Genomic DNA, 16,836 nt, shown 5'->3' with positions numbered 1-16,836 from the left:
GTAGTGTTGTAAGAGGGTACCGGGCTGGCGTGCTCCCCAGCGCTTTCACTGATCCCCTGCAGAGACGCTAGCTGCCAAACCTCCCTGCTTAGCAGCTTGTCCCTTTCTGCCCTTTCTTAACTGGACTACGTGAACATGCAGTAGCAGAGGAAAGTCCACTCGTGCTCCTGCTTCGTTTAGCTGTTGGAGCAAAACCTTAAATTGCCAGAGAAGAAAGTAGAAACAGGCACAAACAGCTTCAGCCCTTCTGTCACTACATCTACGCAGCCGAGCAGAAGAAAAATACAGTAGGCAGCTCTCACAGACTCACACGGTAGGATTTTTTTTGTTGTTGTAATGGCTTTTAGACCACCCCCAGCCCATTTTCAGCTAATGCAGAAGTGTTTGCACTGTACATTGTGTTTCGTGCAATTTAGTTTTAGAGTGAGATACTATGAGAAAAAGTCCTGTTGAGCAAAGTAGGTGCGTTCACTCTAAGAATACATTACTGATCCTAGAACCCTTCTAGAGATAATACAGTTCCCACCTTAAAAAAATAAAAGATATTAAAATACTTACAGTAAAAGCTTGTCCTCTTTTCTGCATTAAAAAGAAAACTGTCTCCTACTAGCTTCTGACAGCATGTGCAAACCAGACTGAAAATTCAGGGCTCGAGCGCTTCCCTGAGAGGAAAACCACATTGCAGCGAGACACAGAGAGCTGCTTGAGAAATGATTCACATACGGAAGCAAGCTGCCTTCACCAGCGCTTTGTCATTCGGCACACACACGCACATACATATGCACACTTGCTTACTCAGGGGAATGAGAAATATTGTATTTTCATCAAAGCAAGGAGGATTTGTGGAAGAAAGATATTTGTGTCCCACCTCCAAAACACTGAGATGCTTCAATCCGTAAAGCAGGCAAAGAGTTTCTTTCGGCATCCCATCATCCCCAACAGCAGAACTGGACACTGGGCAGAGAGCATAAAGCCCAGACTAGTCTGCATGACCCAATCAAGTAAAAACATGCGGTACCTACAGTGTAGGAAGGGCAGGAGGTGGCCATAGAAAGCAGGCATTTCTCAGAGGAAACCACAGAAGCAGCTTTCAGAGGCTTTTATATTCCATGCTAATAATCTCTCCCGCAGAGTGCCAGCAATCACAGCCAAGACACCTTACGACATTTCCTTTGCCTCCACCATTGCTTAAAAGAAGTGGAAAAGTGTGTGCAGGCAGAGAAGGAAGCTACATTAAGACAGAGGTTTTTACACAAGAAGTGGCTAGAATCAGTCTTGAGTGACTTCTCTTGAGCTGTCCAAGAAGCAGCAATCTGTTCTTTATTCAAAAGAGAGTAAATAAGGGACAAGAGCGAGCAACACTCAAGAATGTTCCTCTTTCTCAGCTTTCTGAAGATAATTTAGTGTTTAAAAACAGGAAGGAAAGGGCCAGAGGTCTTAACGGAGTTAAAGCAGGCAGAGATAGTATCAAGTTGGAGGAAACAGAGTGGATGCAAAGAGAAACCAAATCCAAATCTAAATTTCAAACACAGAAACCTAAGGTGTTTAGGACTGGGCTTTTTGTTCGACTGTCCAGAGAGGCAGCTGTTCACTCTCTGATATCCCTGGCCTAAGACATTCAGACTGTGACTACAGATCAGGAATTCTCTCCTGAGCTGCAGAGAGGGATCCTTTCCCAGCAGTGTGAACCCAGTATATAAACAATGTTGGTGCTACAGCAGTAGTCTCATAATAGAGAGCTATGGAAGATTTACAATGCAAACCTAAGAAGAGCTGCTGCATCTGAATTGTTCAACCTTATTGCACCCTCTGGAACGCCTTACTCTAGGTGCCAAAGGGGCTTAAAGGAAGCCAATGTTATGCCAAGATCAAATTTACGTTTCAGTTCAGTTTTGGCACCACTACTGTTACCGCAGAGTAACCAGACCTTAAGACATAGACTGAGTCCAAGCTGAATCCCTTCTGAAGGTTATGGATTTGGGATCGAACTTTCTCATGATATTCTTAAGAATGAGAAACTCCTGCCTTCACATCTTAAACACCAGAACAAGACAAAGACCACCCCGTGACTTATTTAGCAGGTGGTAATGGTCTATGTTTGGCAGGTCTCAAGTATACGTTGTTAGTTATAAGTCCCTAAACATTCAACCAATCATGCCAGGTGCTGTTCCAAGTTCACCGACACCCACAGTACCAATCCTTCTATCCAGCCTACTTTGCCAGTTTCTTCAGTACCCAAGGACAGGCTGTGTGATCACAGGTAGAAGAACTTACCCATTCTGTATTTTTATACATCTAACACTTAGAGTTTTTGAGGTTATTCACAGCTCAGATAAAGCAGTACTTTGTAATTCATATTAACCAAGTTCTTATAGATATTGTGATCTACATGCACTGTGTTTATCCTCCCTGAGGAAGTGACACTACATTCAGTGATGCATGCGTAGATAATGAGGTCACTTAGGTACCAGCGGAGGGACTGCAAGTCACTCCCTCTTCTTTGATTATGGAACGCCTTCAGAACTGAACAGATAGAGCTGAAAAATGCTGACTCAGAAGCAAACAACTGCAGGTCCCTGGACCCTGAACTCATAAACAGGAGGGACATCAGTTGCATACACCTTGCTGAAAAGCTGCTTTGTCTGAAGGAAACAAACACTTTTTGGACTGCAGCACACCATCTCTTTGCCATTGCTGGTGAGTTTGTATGGGCTCAGTGGGAGAGCAGTGTTGTCACCTCAACAGGTTCTCCTATCCTTCAGCCAAGAGAAATAAAGAACTGAAATGAAGGGAGTAGGGAGAGGAGATGAGCTACTATATTTCATTCTCAGATATTTTTAGCTTTGATAAATACAACTTGAGAAAAACCTAAAAATGAAAACGCTTGGACGTAAGGAGACACTCACAGCGTTTATATGCTTCAGCTTTGGTAGACAGGCTGGAACAGCAGTGTACAATTTCCCCAAACCCAACAAGACCAGACAGTACATTTGTTTATTTAGAGGTTTTCTGGTAGCACTTATTGCTATAATTATCTGATCTCTTTACTTAGACCAAAGAATTAATCAGCACAAAACCTTCTGAATTGAAAAATTGCCTTTCTGTTTAATGAACAAAGAGCTCAGAAACAGACAGCTAAAATGAGTTGGCCATGGTCATAAAGAAAACCTGTGGCCTGTCCAGGGCCTTAATCATAATTACTTTCACACAGCCAGGATGAGAAAACAATTTCAAGTAGTGATATGGACTTCTTTAAAGAATCTGCCAGGTTCTCACCCAGCTGGTAAATTTGGTTGACAGACGAAATAACAGTGAACATATTGCTTTTATGCTGCTCAATCCACTACCTCCCACGACACTGCAACAACGTATGAGAGAGGAAGACCAAACCTCACTAATCAAGACACCTTTAAAATACCACACGTGAGGAATTCAAACACTTTATGTCACAACCTGCATTGTCTGAGCAATTTTACAAGAACAAATATGGATGAGACACAACTTAATGGGACGGGCAAAGGGCAGAATTCTTAGTGGCATAGCTCATTTGAGAAGCAAATGCACAGAAAGAGTGTGGAAAAAAAAAAAAGGCTCACAGAAGGAACAAGATTTGAAATATCTTTGCATTTACAGATATTTATGCTATATTTAACTGCTTTTGTGCATGCAACAATCTTAATTACAAAGGAGAGAAATTCCATAAACAAGCCTATTATGTCAATAACAATGTCATTTTAAAGAAAGCCTCTAATTCAGTTATAAGGCTTGGAACATCACTGTCTGGGGTTATAAAACCAAAAGTATTTACAAAGGAAAGTCTGCATCAGACAGTGGGTATTAGTGGAGACAGGCCATGGCTTTGGGACAGCATTTACTCCACACTTTCTTCCTTTCTGTACATAACTGATACAAACTTCTTTATTTTCTCAGTTCCACTGCAGATGTCAGGAAGTTCGAGCAGCTAGTGGACATGTGCAGAATGAATCATGGGGCACTGCTTTTCCTTTTGACACAAACAACTGCTGTTCAGTTAACGAGATGGTGCTGATCAAATGGGTGGATATAAAGAGCAAACTCCTGCCGCTGTTGCCAAAAAGGCTCCACCAGGGCAAGAAAGCTGTGTGTGCCGATTTGGGGAACTCAGATTCCCCCTCCCCATTCTTAGGAGACTATTATACAGTGTAATGTTCCCACTCATACACCTGAGGAGCTCAGCCTGTGGCATGGCTACCAGCTTTGACCTGCAACTAGAGAAAATATTTGTGGCTGGAAGAGACTGGAATAATTAAATTTGGAAAAAAGGCAGATATGTTTCATGGAACATGGAGTGCTATAGGAGACAAGAAAAACAGCTTCCTTTGGTGCCTATTGCCAAAATTTCAGAAGACCAGACAACAACTTTAAAATTTCCAAGGGAACAGCCACTAAGTCAGTCAAAAATAGAATTAGGAAACTGCCTGTTTCAAAAGAGTCTGTAAGAGGCGCCAGCATTTTTCAGCATTTCTGTCATTTCCGAGTAGAACACTGAAGAGTTAACAGGCATCTGTACCAAAAAAAAAAAGCCAACCCACAGAAAAAGGCAAAAATGAGGAAGGAAATCTATGTGGTGCAGGAATATTCATTTATTTTAAATATCTGAAATGCAGAATCTCTGATCACTTTTGCACACATTCATCCAAAGCTTATTTTTCTCTGCAACTTTCAAATATCTGCACTTTCTTAGGCATCAGAGACACAGCAACAAACCAAGGACAGCTTTACTGCAGTCACCCTTCTATTCAAAACGCAGATAAATCTCAATATGTGAAAGGCAATACTCAGTGCTCTTCCCTCAAAGGGGAAGATAAGACTTTCAGTGTTCTTTTTTACTTAACTGGAATTTTTTATTTCAACGACTAAATGAAAGACTTAGGGGAAAGAGAGTGTCTCCATTTATTACTCCTCACTGTTAGTTTTCTGATATGTAGGTTATTAATGTGGCATTCATTAACAATTCATAGAGAATTACCATATTCAAGTAGCACAGCAAGTTTTCACTACCTACACAGGCAAAATACTGCACAACCCTCCTTGCTCCCTTTGCTTACTGTCCACGGGGGATCACATGCTGGAAAAGCTTTCATTTTATCACCTAACGGGAAAGGAATTACAACAGGTATCTATTAGAAACACTAAGGAGCCTTGAACAGAAAACCATCTCATTAAATTCTTGCTGATCACTGACAATGGAAAGCTGTGCAGGAAAATTAAGGACTGGACAAGATGCACGCTGGAGGCTGCCTTAGAATTAACAACCCCCAACGGGATGGTGGAGGAATGCCCCACTGCTTTGAACTTTTTGGTGTGTTTCAGGGTGATGCAAATAAAAGACCCGAGCTGTCAGCTTTGTTTCAGGGGGACTTGCCCACAGCCCCTGAATGGAAGCAGAACTGTGGGGTACGCCTAGATGCACAGAGTGCATCACCGGGAGCCCGGCAGCAACAAAACTGGGACAAGTTAAAAGAGAAAACTGATGAAGCACAAGGAGTTCAAGTCCCAGGAGACAAATAAGCCCTCTAATATAGATCAGGATTTCAGAAAAAAAGCTATTGGTAAGGTCTGATTCCCCATACAGCAACGTCTTAGGGTTTCCCTCTTGTTCTTACTCTCTGCATCTTTTACAGATTACTTGAACAAAATCTGCTCATCATTTCAGTAGCTTAATAACTCATCTATTTTAAAGGTAGGGAAACAAAGGCACCTAAATTACTGACAAAATAGCACAAGCTACTAAGGATCCACAGTGCCCATTGATTTTAGCTCCCATATAAATCAGAAGTTTTGCAAAAGACATGATATTGTTATACAGAGGCACCCAGAATCAGAGCATAAAGGTTTGGCTTTGGTGAGATAATGAAATTCAGAAAAAAAGGGAGAATCTACATTAAAGTTCAGCAATTCCTTGCTTCCAGACAGCTTGATGAACAAACATGTTTGCTGCTGCTTAAACTTTTAAATCATCTTAGCACACTTGAGAAATTTAACCATGCAGCTGAAATTTGAAGTACCCAAACACCAAGATCCTCCCAGTATTAACCACAGTGTTACAGAATAACTGTTAAGAAATATGCAGTGGTATAATGCAAGCAAATTCCATTCTGAGATCTGGGTTCTGCTTTCAAGATTTCTTATGAAAATTATTTCCTTGGATTTCTCAGTTAGTAATCACAGTTACTTTAGATTTTACACCCTCAGTCCAAATTTGGCACACAAACATTATTACTAAAATCAATTATGAGCATTTTTAAGCTCAGCAAAAAAGATCTTGGATGTGGATCATGTTGCCTAGGAGGCAGGTAAGGACAAACATCAGCGCTTCATCAGCACGAGCTCATCCTCCAGACAGGAGGAACTCTTTCCATCACAGAGGTGCACGGTACTACTCACCCTGGCTCTGTTGTGTCAGTTGTCCCCATGTGCAAATACAGAAAGCAAATGCAAATTGCACCTCTCCTCAGCGTCCGTAAGCTCAGCCTCCCATTCCTTGTCCAGAAGAGCTGTACTGAACAGCCCGTTACATGAATGGCAGCCTCCCTTGCCAGAAGGTAGAAAGCCTAAATGCCAGCAGCAGTAGGCACAGCTAATGAAGTGGGAGAGCAGCACTCAGCTTTCCAAGTTTCTATAAAAGCAAGTGATAATTTAAAATCTCCAGCAGATACTCAAATAGGAGGGTAATGAAGCAAGAGAACAGATTGGATGAAAAGGAAGAAGTATCCTATGGAGTTTGTGACCTGTTTACCATAAAAAACTAAATAAGTGAAAGCAAAACAACCTCCTGAGGTGACAGAGTTAGTGTGAGGGACATTAGGGAACCTGTCACGTGGAGAAGCCTGTAGAAACAACTGTTATTACAGAGCAAAAGAGGATTGATTGGCCAAGCCACAAGAACTTGGGAAAGAAAGCAGATGTGAGAGAAGGAAAGGGGAAGATTAGGAAATCCCGGACAGCGGGAAAGTCACTCTGGATATTGCCCAGCTAACACTGCTAGCCTGGTACACAGCAGCTGAAGGCCTAGAGCGAAAAAGTAGCCCTTTGGGAATACAGAGAAATGAGAAGAGAACACAAAAGCCAGCTCAATTTTTTGTATTCGACACTGAATCACTCAGCAGCTCTGCCTGTGCCAAGTAGAATATCACGATTTTGCACCCTTCATTAGGATTAATTAGTTCACTTGCTGACAGTATCAAAAGAAAGGCCAAGTGTTGGCTCAGTCGAGGAGAGTGACATTTTCCTATTCCTGCAGGAGCTTGCTGGTGAAGGCGTGCTCTGCAGGGAAGGCTTGGTCTGTCCCCAGTCTCTGAGCCGAGGACAGACTCCAGAATCAATCTGACTCCTTTCAGTACCATTAACATTCACTGTCATTAGAAATATGTTATTTTTTCCTCTTTGATATTGCGTGTGATCTCATTCAAACCATGAAAACAACAGCCTAAGCATTTTGCCCTGTTGTATCTCAGGGAGCTGGAAACCTTCTACCAGCAAGAAACTCTTACAGCAGTTACCATGGTGACGCTGGTAATAGATATTTAAAGGCAGCTCACTCATAATCACATCTATTAGAATCAGGAGGCTTTGGTAAGAAAGACACAAAAAGCTTGAAAGCAGGGAACCAACCAGGCTTAGTGATGGTGTAAGTGGACAAGAAATTTATGGAGAGAGATCTGCTTATACCACCATTTAGCTGGACACAAAGGACTCCTGTTCAAATCTGAAATGGCACTGAAGCTTGCAGAATAAACTATTTTTAGTCAGTCATTTGAAAACTGGTTCTGAAAGCCTCATTTCAATAGTGGTAGCTCTATAAATCCTTTCAGAGCGGTCATTGCTAGAAGTAGAATGAAAAGCTGTGCTACAGCTCATCCCACATCAGAACCAGGCTGCTGGAATTTCCCCAGCCTGCCAACGTCACCTGGGGGGTTCCTTCCAACAGAGGAACATCGGTGGTGGCTGTAGATAACGTTGCTCTCTGCACCCACCCCAATGGCCTGACGCCAGGGAACCGATGAGCCCCGTTCCTGCAACGCAGCCACAAACACAGCTCCAAAGGCACCTTGCCTCCCCACCTGGAGGGTTAGGGAGCCTAAGGAACAGCATTGTACTGCTTTTTAGACCTTATTATGCAGTGAAGAAACTTGAATCTGGATAAACACGAAGCTCACTGAGTTGAAGAGGTATCATTGGTTATATAAATGTTAAATAAATTATTTCTTTAGGTTCTAGTCTGTTCCAGTCCACTGGAACGCAACGAAGAGAATCTGCAGAATCAGATCTCTAGATATGAAGCCACTTCAGCAAGTTGGCTAAGCCTGTCTAACAGTCATCAAGTTGATATTTCCTTTCGCTTTTTGCTGCATATTTCCATGACAACATTCCCCCAGTATCAACTTCTTTATATTGGAAAGGTCTCTCAAAAGAGAATTTAGGCTTCTATAGCAACGGCTAAAATCCCTGGGAGATGATGATGTCTGAAACTTTATACAGATCTGTTTTTAGACCATGAGTTACGACACAAGCACATTTTGAATTTCATAGGTGGAAACAAAACCATGTGTAATGTTAGGGAAATTGGGAAGAAGGGAAGGAGCAACTTGCTGAAGTGGGACAGACACAAAGAAACCACCTTACTTTCAAAAAGGACGTGCACTTTGAGATAAAACATTAGAGAGAACAGGATCAAACCATCATCTTGAAAACCCACATCCTGCTGCTTCTCTCCAAGTTACAAAACGGAGTCACAAGGAACAAGTCTGCTGATCCTAAAAGGGGATTTTATTGAAATATGTGTCTCTCTGCAGTCTATCTTATATTGACCTAAAGAAAAAAAAAAATAAAAAAAATCAGTGAGTCAGGGTGCCTTTTCAGTTTAACTCCCATATACCTGCCATCTAGCTACAATCTAGTCTTTTTACAGTACTTCAGCTGTTTGCCAGGGTAGTGACAGTATTCTCCAACATGGAAAGCCTTCCTACCTCAGAAGAAAAAAAAATAACTGCACTCTCAAACAAATCAATTGGTTAAACTCATATAAGCCAAGGGAAGTACAGAAGTTAAAGCAACTTTCCTTCACTGAGTTTAGGTATACTTCACAAAGCACTTCTCCGGTGCCCTTTCAAACCTAAAAATCTTTTAAACAACAACAAAAAACCCCTCCACTCCATTCACAACCTGGATGAGTAGGAAAGCATCTGCCTTAAATACAGATGAGAAGACTCTAGAATGGAAACATCAAGTTGTGCTGCCAGAATCAGAGCCCAGTAGGCCCTGGCATAACTTTGAAGCCACTGGAAACCTCTTTGCTACCTGAGAGGCAAGGTCGGCAGTGTGACCAACTGCAAAGCAGCCATACTTTCTTCTGCTTGTGGTGTGACAGAAAACTTTTCCTTTTATTGTGAAAATATCCATTAATTTATCCCCTCTTCCTCTCATTCCCCTCAATCATCACAGTTCTGGTAAGGGAAAAAGGTGTAGACAAGTAGGCATTAGTGAAAAAGAATTGATTTAATCTAATTATTATTGACTTCCACCTCCATTCACTTCCTGCCCAGCTAAATAACTTCAGAAAAGACTCTGGAACTGGCAGTTTTACAAAATAAAGTTGAGCGCTATGAAAACTTATTCTCTTTTTTTTTTTTTTTTTTTTTAAATAGCAATGCCAAAAGTGGCAGCCAAAGCCTGTTCAGAACCTGGGAGCTCTACAACTAAGAGGCATATGCAAAAACAGGATTTCAGACAAAAGCCCCATTATTTCTGAGGTTTATCCTGTCTGGAGAACATTGAAGTGTGGGAGAAAGACTGAGTCACTGTAAAGGTCAAGCGAAATGCAATTATTTAATATCCCCACGTGCTGCCCTCTGCTGAAACACACGCTGAGCACATTGGAGCATCGGGTCCATTGCAGGCTGTAAAAAAACTCATCATCATCTGCACCTAATGCTGTCCTCACGCAGGGAAGAGTCACGCTCACACGAAACGAAAATGTTTCATCTGGGACTAGGCAAGGTTAAAAATAACCTGAGCTCTTCTGCTGGACTTCACAGCTCCAAGATGAAAGCAATTTCAGGCACAGCATCCAGACAGTAAGAGCCTGATGAAGGAAGAGGATCAAATGCATTGGCCACACACATCTGCAATGATGAAGGTTCACAGGTTTATAAAAAAGAAACAGCTGAAACTTTCATTTGAACAACTTATTTATCAAAGACGTGTTGAACTCCCAGATTCTTGCCCCAAGCCTTAATCCTCCATCTGATTTTACTCACATGAAAAGTCTGCTCAGGCAGATGAGATTATTCAAATACTCAGGACCATGTATTTGTTCATATGTAAAACACAGAACAGCATGAATGGGAAAAGGAAAAAAATTATTTAAACACCTAAGGGGTGAAATATAACATATATATTTATATATGAATATTTATAAATTAATATAGGTACTTTATATAATTATATTTACAAAATATTTATTTATAAAAATATGATATTTACAAACAAACAGTAACTTGGCATTTTCTCCAAAACCTGGGAACAGAGAAAAGAAAGTCAAAACAATATTCCAGCTATACATGTACACTCTCAGTGCTCAGATTCCAAATCCAACATAGCTTTTTTTCCCCTTTATGCCTTTGGAAAATAGGCTTTGCAGTGTGACTTCAAGCTCAGCCCAACTAGGTTATTCTGGATCAAGGAGAAGATTGAAATCTAAAGTTCAGGGCTCCTTAGGGAGATCAGCCTGCCAGCAACCTTCTCTACCTTGTAAAGATACTGTTTTAAGAGATTTTCACAGCACGCTTTTCAACTGTTTCTGACCTTAAATAAAAGAAAACCGACCAACAAACAAAAAAAGGAGTAAAGAGAAGAGTGGAGAGGGAAGAGTGGGCAGGGGGAGCCGGCTGGTCCTGCCGGTAGAGGGCAGTGGAATTTAAGAGGAAAGTCGTTGAAAACGAACTTCGTATAATGAAATATTTGAAGTGGTAAAACCATCAATTTAAATTGTTACTTGAACCTACCTATCCAGTCCTAAACTAAGACATAAGCAAGACAAAGTGCAAAGGATAAAAAAGAAAGAAAATGGATTACTTGAGGATCTCTAAAGAGTTGAGTTTCAGGAAGATTTCATACTTAATGTATTGTTTAAAAATAATTATTAAATCTTCAAAATAATTTTCAGTTATTGAAATACACTATTTCAAAGCATCCGATTGAAACCATCACAGCTGTTTCTCAGGGGTTTAAAAAAAAATCTATGGGTAATGTTTAAAATTATGGAAAAATATCAAAAAAGAAGTCAAGAAAGTTATTTTTTTAAGGCATACCTATCTTCACTTGTGCCAAGATGAACAGAAATCTGGTTCTAGTCCACAAGAACAAGAAAGTAAGACATGCTAAGCAAAATGCAACACAAGCAAAGAGTGTAGAAGATTTTTAATGTTCACAGCACCTTGTTTACCAAGGGTAAAAAGCATAAAAGAAACATTTCTCTTCTCATTACCAAACAGAACAAGCTCTCGAGCCAAGGTTCCTATGTGATTTGACACGAACTAAGTTTGCATTTTGTGATAGAAAAACAGATTTTGGTTACTCCCTAAGCCCTTGTGAGACATACAGGTCCTGAAGTAAAATTGCTGCTTTATGCCAGAGGCAGACAGGGTTTCCTCCAAAAGGCCACAGGAGATGGCTTGATGCTCTATAGCATTTGCACCTCGCCTGGGGAGCACATGGAAGAGTGGAGGTACCTTGTCTGAGCTCAGGCTCGGAGCTCCTGCGCTGCGGTGCCTTGGGGCTCTGCACCTCTCACCTCAGACGGCGCTTGAAGGCTGTCGGGGGCGACCCGAGGGCTGTCGGGGGCGACCCGAGGGCTGTCGGGGCTCCAGCGTCCCCACACGAGCAGCCCCACGGAACCACCCCGCCGCGGGGAGAGGTTTTCGGCAGGAGCTGGTCTCTGCACCGGCAACGACAGCGGCCCCCCCGGCCCGGCGCTCACCCCGGTTACCGCCGGCATCCGCCGCCCTCACCGGAGCACACTCCGCTGGTGTCCCCCTCGAGGGGCGGCACGGGGAGAGGCTGCAGCCGCCCGCCCCATCGCGGGGAGCGGGACCTGTTGCCCCCCCGACACCAGCGCAGCCAGAAGTCAGTCGAGGGGGGACGGCGGGGGGACGGCGCCGACGCCGCGACACCTCAGAGCTTCCCGCCTCCTCCCCGCACCTCAGCCAGCGCAGAGGGACTCGGTCCCGCACTGCGGCACCTCAGCCCTCCCCCAGCCCGGGGCTGCCCCGGGCGAGGCCGCTGACCTGCCCCAGCCGAAGCCCGAGCCGCGCTCACCTGCCGTTGCCGTTACCGCCGCCGCTCCCCGGGATGCTCCCGCAGCCGGAGCCCTCACCTCACCTGCAGCGGCCCTAACGGCCGCCAGGGGGCTGGCGCGCAGCACGCCGGGTAATGTAGTCCCCCCCCCTCGATCCCAAGGGACTGTCAATCACACGGGGCTGCCAATCCCGTGAGACGCTGCCGCGCGCCCCTCCCACCCCCCCCCCGGTGCAGCGCGCAGCCTGCCGGGAGCTGTAGTTCCCGGTGAGCGCGCTGCCGCGGTGCACGCTGGGCTATGTAGTCGGCGGAACTACAGCGCCCGCCGGCCCCCGCGCGCCCCACGGCCGCCGGGAGCCGCTCACCGGCGCCGCGAGCGGGCCGGGCCGCGGTGCCGGGTGCGCGAGGCCGGTCATGGCGCCAGTGCCACCTCCCTCCGCCCCGGGCGGCCCGGAGCCGCCCCCGCCGCCGCTGCAGTACAGCCTGCTGCTGCAGCACCTGGTGGGCGAGCAGCGGCGGCCCCGCGCCTGGGACCCCGCCGCCCTTGGCGGCATCCCCAGCCCGCCCAAGAGCCAGGAGCAGAAGATGGTGGAGCGGGCCATGGAGAGCTGCGCCTTCAAGGCGGCGCTGGCCTGCGTGGGAGGTGCGGCGGGGGCGGCTGAGGGAGCCGGGGGAGGCCGGAGGGACGGGGCGTGGAGTCAGGGCAGCCGGCTGTGGGGCGGTTGGGGAGTGGGGGGGTCCCCGTGGCGTCGGGAAAGGGGCGGGTGGGGAAGAGGCTGCAGCACAGGGACCCTCGTGTTTAATTTTCCTCCCTCTAAGCCCCCTCCAGGATCTGTCAGAGGTCGCAGGGAGGGATCTCTGTCTCCCTTGCAAAGGAAGAGGTGCTCCCAGCCTCTCCTCAGCACAGGCTGTCAGCAAGGAGGGTGTCAGCAACAGTGCCTGTAGGATCGGGAGTGTCTTGCGCTGCCCCTTTCACGCTGCAGCGTTGACAGACAGTGGGAGCGGAGGGGCTCTGGTGCCTGTGGGGAACGTGCTGCTCGAATCCAGCCACAATTAATTTTATGCTGTTTGTCTCTTACAGGATTTGTTCTGGGAGGCGCATTTGGTGTCTTCACAGCTGGCATCGACACCAACGTTGGATTTGATCCCAAGGATCCGTATCGCACACCAACTGCAAAAGAGGTCCTCAAAGATATGGGGCAGCGAGGCATATCCTACGCGAAGAACTTTGCCATTGTGGGAGCCATGTTCTCCTGCACCGAATGTGTGGTAGAATCTGTGAGTAATAAGTTCTTAAGCATTAAGATATGTTTTCTTGTACACTTAATAATTTCTTTTACTAGATCCAAAGAAGTATTTATATCCCCTTTGTAACAGGGCAAGGGAGTAGGCTAGTTTGTTCTGTTTCTTGGCCATCACAGCTTTTCAGCTTTGAGACCTGCCTTCAGAACTGCTGCTCTCTGAAAGAATGAGCAGAAGAGCGTGCAATAGCGAAATCCTTTTCAGTTCGAGTCCTGAATGTATTTGCAAGGATAGGCATTACTTTTTAAAACCCTGGCTGTGAGTACTTGTTGTTACTTTGAAACATCAGACTGAGCATTGCAACACAGTAATTTGAGCCTCTAAAAATTCCATATGCAGAAAGGGATCCTTTGATGAAAGTTCTTAAGTAACAAGCCTATTTTCTTCTTGCCCCTACAGCAAGAAATGACCTTGTGCAGCTCAGTGGTAAATCTGTCATCCCTTTTCTTAAATAGGAAAACTAGCCTGTTAGGAATTTCAGTACTGCCTTTTACTTGAAAGACACAATTATTTCTTAACTCATCTAGAAGAAAAGCATATCTGCTTGCACAATGGAGCAGAACTAAGAGCTTTCTGCACTCTGGCTATGGAAACAGCACATCTTTGTCAGTAGGGTGCTGTGACTCTCACCCGTGCTGAGAACCAGGCTGCGTGGCCAGGCTCAGTGTTGCGTTCATGTGGTTATGCCTTTAAAATCTCTGGGCTGGCTCCAGTGCACAGGCTCACCTGAGAATCTTTGCCCTAGCACTGCATTGCACCATATGGATTTGTCTTACCTCTCCCGGTGACCCATTCCTTCCTCTTCTCCTGGCCCTGCAAGTCTGATGTGTGAGAGTGCAGGGGGCCATCTGCTGCGAATAGAGGGAAAAACATCCTCAGCTGAGAAGGGGCTGGAAAGTCATTTAATTTCTCTTGATATTAGTATAGATATTGAGCATTTGTTCTGTATTTACTTGTTGACTCTGCTTTTTAATTCCACAGTATCGTGGAAAGTCAGACTGGAAGAACAGCGTTATTAGTGGCTGCATCACAGGAGGAGCAATCGGCTTCAGAGGTTGGTAGTGCCTGGTATGAACTATTTCTGTGATAGGACTGTAAATTGCTTAGGTAGCACGTGGTGTTTTTAATGGAACACACGCTACAAATCTCTTTGCATGGGGTTATGGCGATGTCGACATGAGTGAGCTCCAGACTGGCAGAACTGTTATCTCTATCACTTTCCTGTCAGCTTGAAAGATATGGGTGGGTAGGGAAGGCTTGGTCATACAGGACAGTGAGATGGGAGGAAAATCAACAGAAGTGACTTGAAAGAAATATCAGGAACTGGTGTTAGCTATCCACACTCTTCTGTGGTGTCGTGGGGAGGGAGCCAAAAATACATACCGAGCAACGCTCTGAAGCTACAGCTCTTGGGTTAACAGAGCTCTACTTATTTTATTTCACTGGCAGTAACTTTCTTAATTTGCACAGTGTGTAAAATGCTTCCCTCCTTTCTGTATCATCAAATCAAATAGGCAATTCTATTTAGCTGTAAAAGTGCAGGAGCACTGGCTGGGATTTGAGTCCAGCAGACACTAGTGGGCACTTCGGGAAGCCCTGAGTGCTACCAATATCTGGAGAAAAAAAACATGTAAGAAGAGAGCTGCTCTGCTCATCAGAAATACCAAACTTCTCTCACCACTCCTTAAGAAAAAATCCTGTCCACAGAGCATAAAAGAAAAGAAAGTGCTCTTGAAAGTGCTTCTGATTGAGCTTGTTGTGTCTGTCCTGCACCTAATCCTCTCAGAGCTTTCAAAGCAGCAGCTGCTCTTCCTCTCCCTCCCTAGTCCAACACCAAAGCCACTTGCAGCGCTCAGATCAGAGTGCACTGAAATCAGCAATGGCCACTGGCATTTTCTCTTCCAACCCTTGGGTGGAGACATAGCCACACAGTGCCCAGCCAGCGTGCCGTGCTAGTCCAGCTGTGGTAGTTTTAAGTCCCACATGTGCCAGGTTCCCCCCTCACCTCAGGCAGTGGTAGTGCCAGTGTCCCCTGGTAGAGGACTGCCAAGTCCTGCAGGTGTAAGCTCTTCAAGCCAGCACAGTGTAAGCTAGTTACTGAGAAGTAAAATAACTTTCCTGTTTTATCTCGTTCTTCCCCACCCTTTTTGCACCGCAGCTGGTCTGAAGGCAGGGGTCATCGGCTGCGGTGGATTCGCCGCTTTCTCCGCCGCAATCGATTACTACCTGCGGTAACAGCAGGACGCCGTGGGAGCAAGCTTCCCTTTTGTTCCAGTGCTGCTGCTAAGAGCCTGCATCACGGCAGAAGAACCATCAGCCTTACCTTTCCACTGCCTTCGGGGTCCTGAGCAGTGCAAGCTGGATGGCGTTGGCTGCTCTTCCTGAATGACTAACGATAATCTGGCTCCAAGCCCTGGCGTGCTGCTTCAGGCGAGGATGGAGCCAGGCGCAGCGAGCAGCATCTCCAGGACGGATCAGCTGACTGTCAGTTTCCAGGAAACACGCCTGGACTCTGAGCTTTTTTTGATCCTTTGGGTCTGATTTTGATTAAGTCTGTTGCTAAAGAGGCAGGAGGACAATCTTCAAAAGGAAACGCAGTGATTTAGGTTACCGTGTAGTTGAATGTGCTGCAAGTGATTGACAGTTATCAGCTTGCTGCTCTGTTGGGGAGAGGTAAGATCCTGTGGAGAAATAAGGTTGTTCCAGGCTTTTCTTGAAATACCAGCTGAAGACAAACCACCATCTGTACAACTTGTCTTATTTCAAGTACAAAGATGAGAGCCAGATTTCTTTACCGTGTCTTAAAGGGAAAAGCAAAAAGGAATCCTTAGCCTTAGAACCGTGTGGTTACTGGCAGATGAACAAAGTTTAAGGGGGAAAAAATAGGTTGTTGCAGAAGTGTAGTTCTCTGTAGCCACTCGGCTACCCTGATTTAACCTCGCTGTGGGAGCACAAATGATCTTGCTACTGCTTTTAACTGCCACAGGCTCACACCATTAGTTCCAGCAGTTTGGTAGCGAGACTAGAAAGCAGAGTTGCGAGAGCAAACCACTGTTGGACAGATAACTGGGCACAAAAATCATTATTTGCAACGCACGAGCAAATCAGAGACAGCCTGTTGCAAAGATACCCACAGACGTCAGGTTAATTAAGCTGATTTATTGGGCTCTTTTGCATATTGGGCTCTAAGGGTTCTCT

At 45.2% G+C, this 16,836-nt stretch overlaps 2 protein-coding genes across 6 annotated transcripts in view; one reads left to right on the top strand and one right to left on the bottom strand.

The window, feature by feature from the left end:
- SPECC1 (sperm antigen with calponin homology and coiled-coil domains 1) overlaps window positions 1–12,433 on the bottom strand; it is a 92,562-nt gene extending 80,129 nt beyond the window's left edge. For 2 of the 5 annotated variants that reach the window (XM_068415671.1, XM_068415679.1), the window contains exon 1: window positions 559–628. The gene's annotated coding sequence lies outside the window, so the exon portion shown is untranslated. Of the gene's footprint in view, window positions 1–558; window positions 629–868; window positions 923–1,022; window positions 1,052–12,357 lie in introns of those variants that run through there. The other 3 variants (XM_068415673.1, XM_068415674.1, XM_068415675.1) reach the window with 3 other exon arrangements.
- A 265-nt stretch (window positions 12,434–12,698) lies between these two features.
- TIMM22 (translocase of inner mitochondrial membrane 22) lies at window positions 12,699–16,378 on the top strand. The gene is made up of 4 exons (XM_068415511.1): window positions 12,699–12,979; window positions 13,418–13,614; window positions 14,620–14,692; window positions 15,797–16,378. Exons 1-4 carry the CDS (start codon window positions 12,751–12,753, stop codon window positions 15,871–15,873), a joined length of 576 nt encoding a protein of 191 aa, XP_068271612.1. The 5' UTR covers window positions 12,699–12,750; the 3' UTR covers window positions 15,874–16,378.
- Window positions 16,379–16,836: the final 458 nt, after the last annotated feature.

Source organism: Nyctibius grandis, chromosome 18 (assembly GCF_013368605.1).
Source record: "Nyctibius grandis isolate bNycGra1 chromosome 18, bNycGra1.pri, whole genome shotgun sequence".
Lineage (NCBI taxonomy): Eukaryota > Metazoa > Chordata > Aves > Nyctibiiformes > Nyctibiidae > Nyctibius > Nyctibius grandis.
This window is presented reverse-complemented; position numbering and strand designations above follow the sequence as displayed.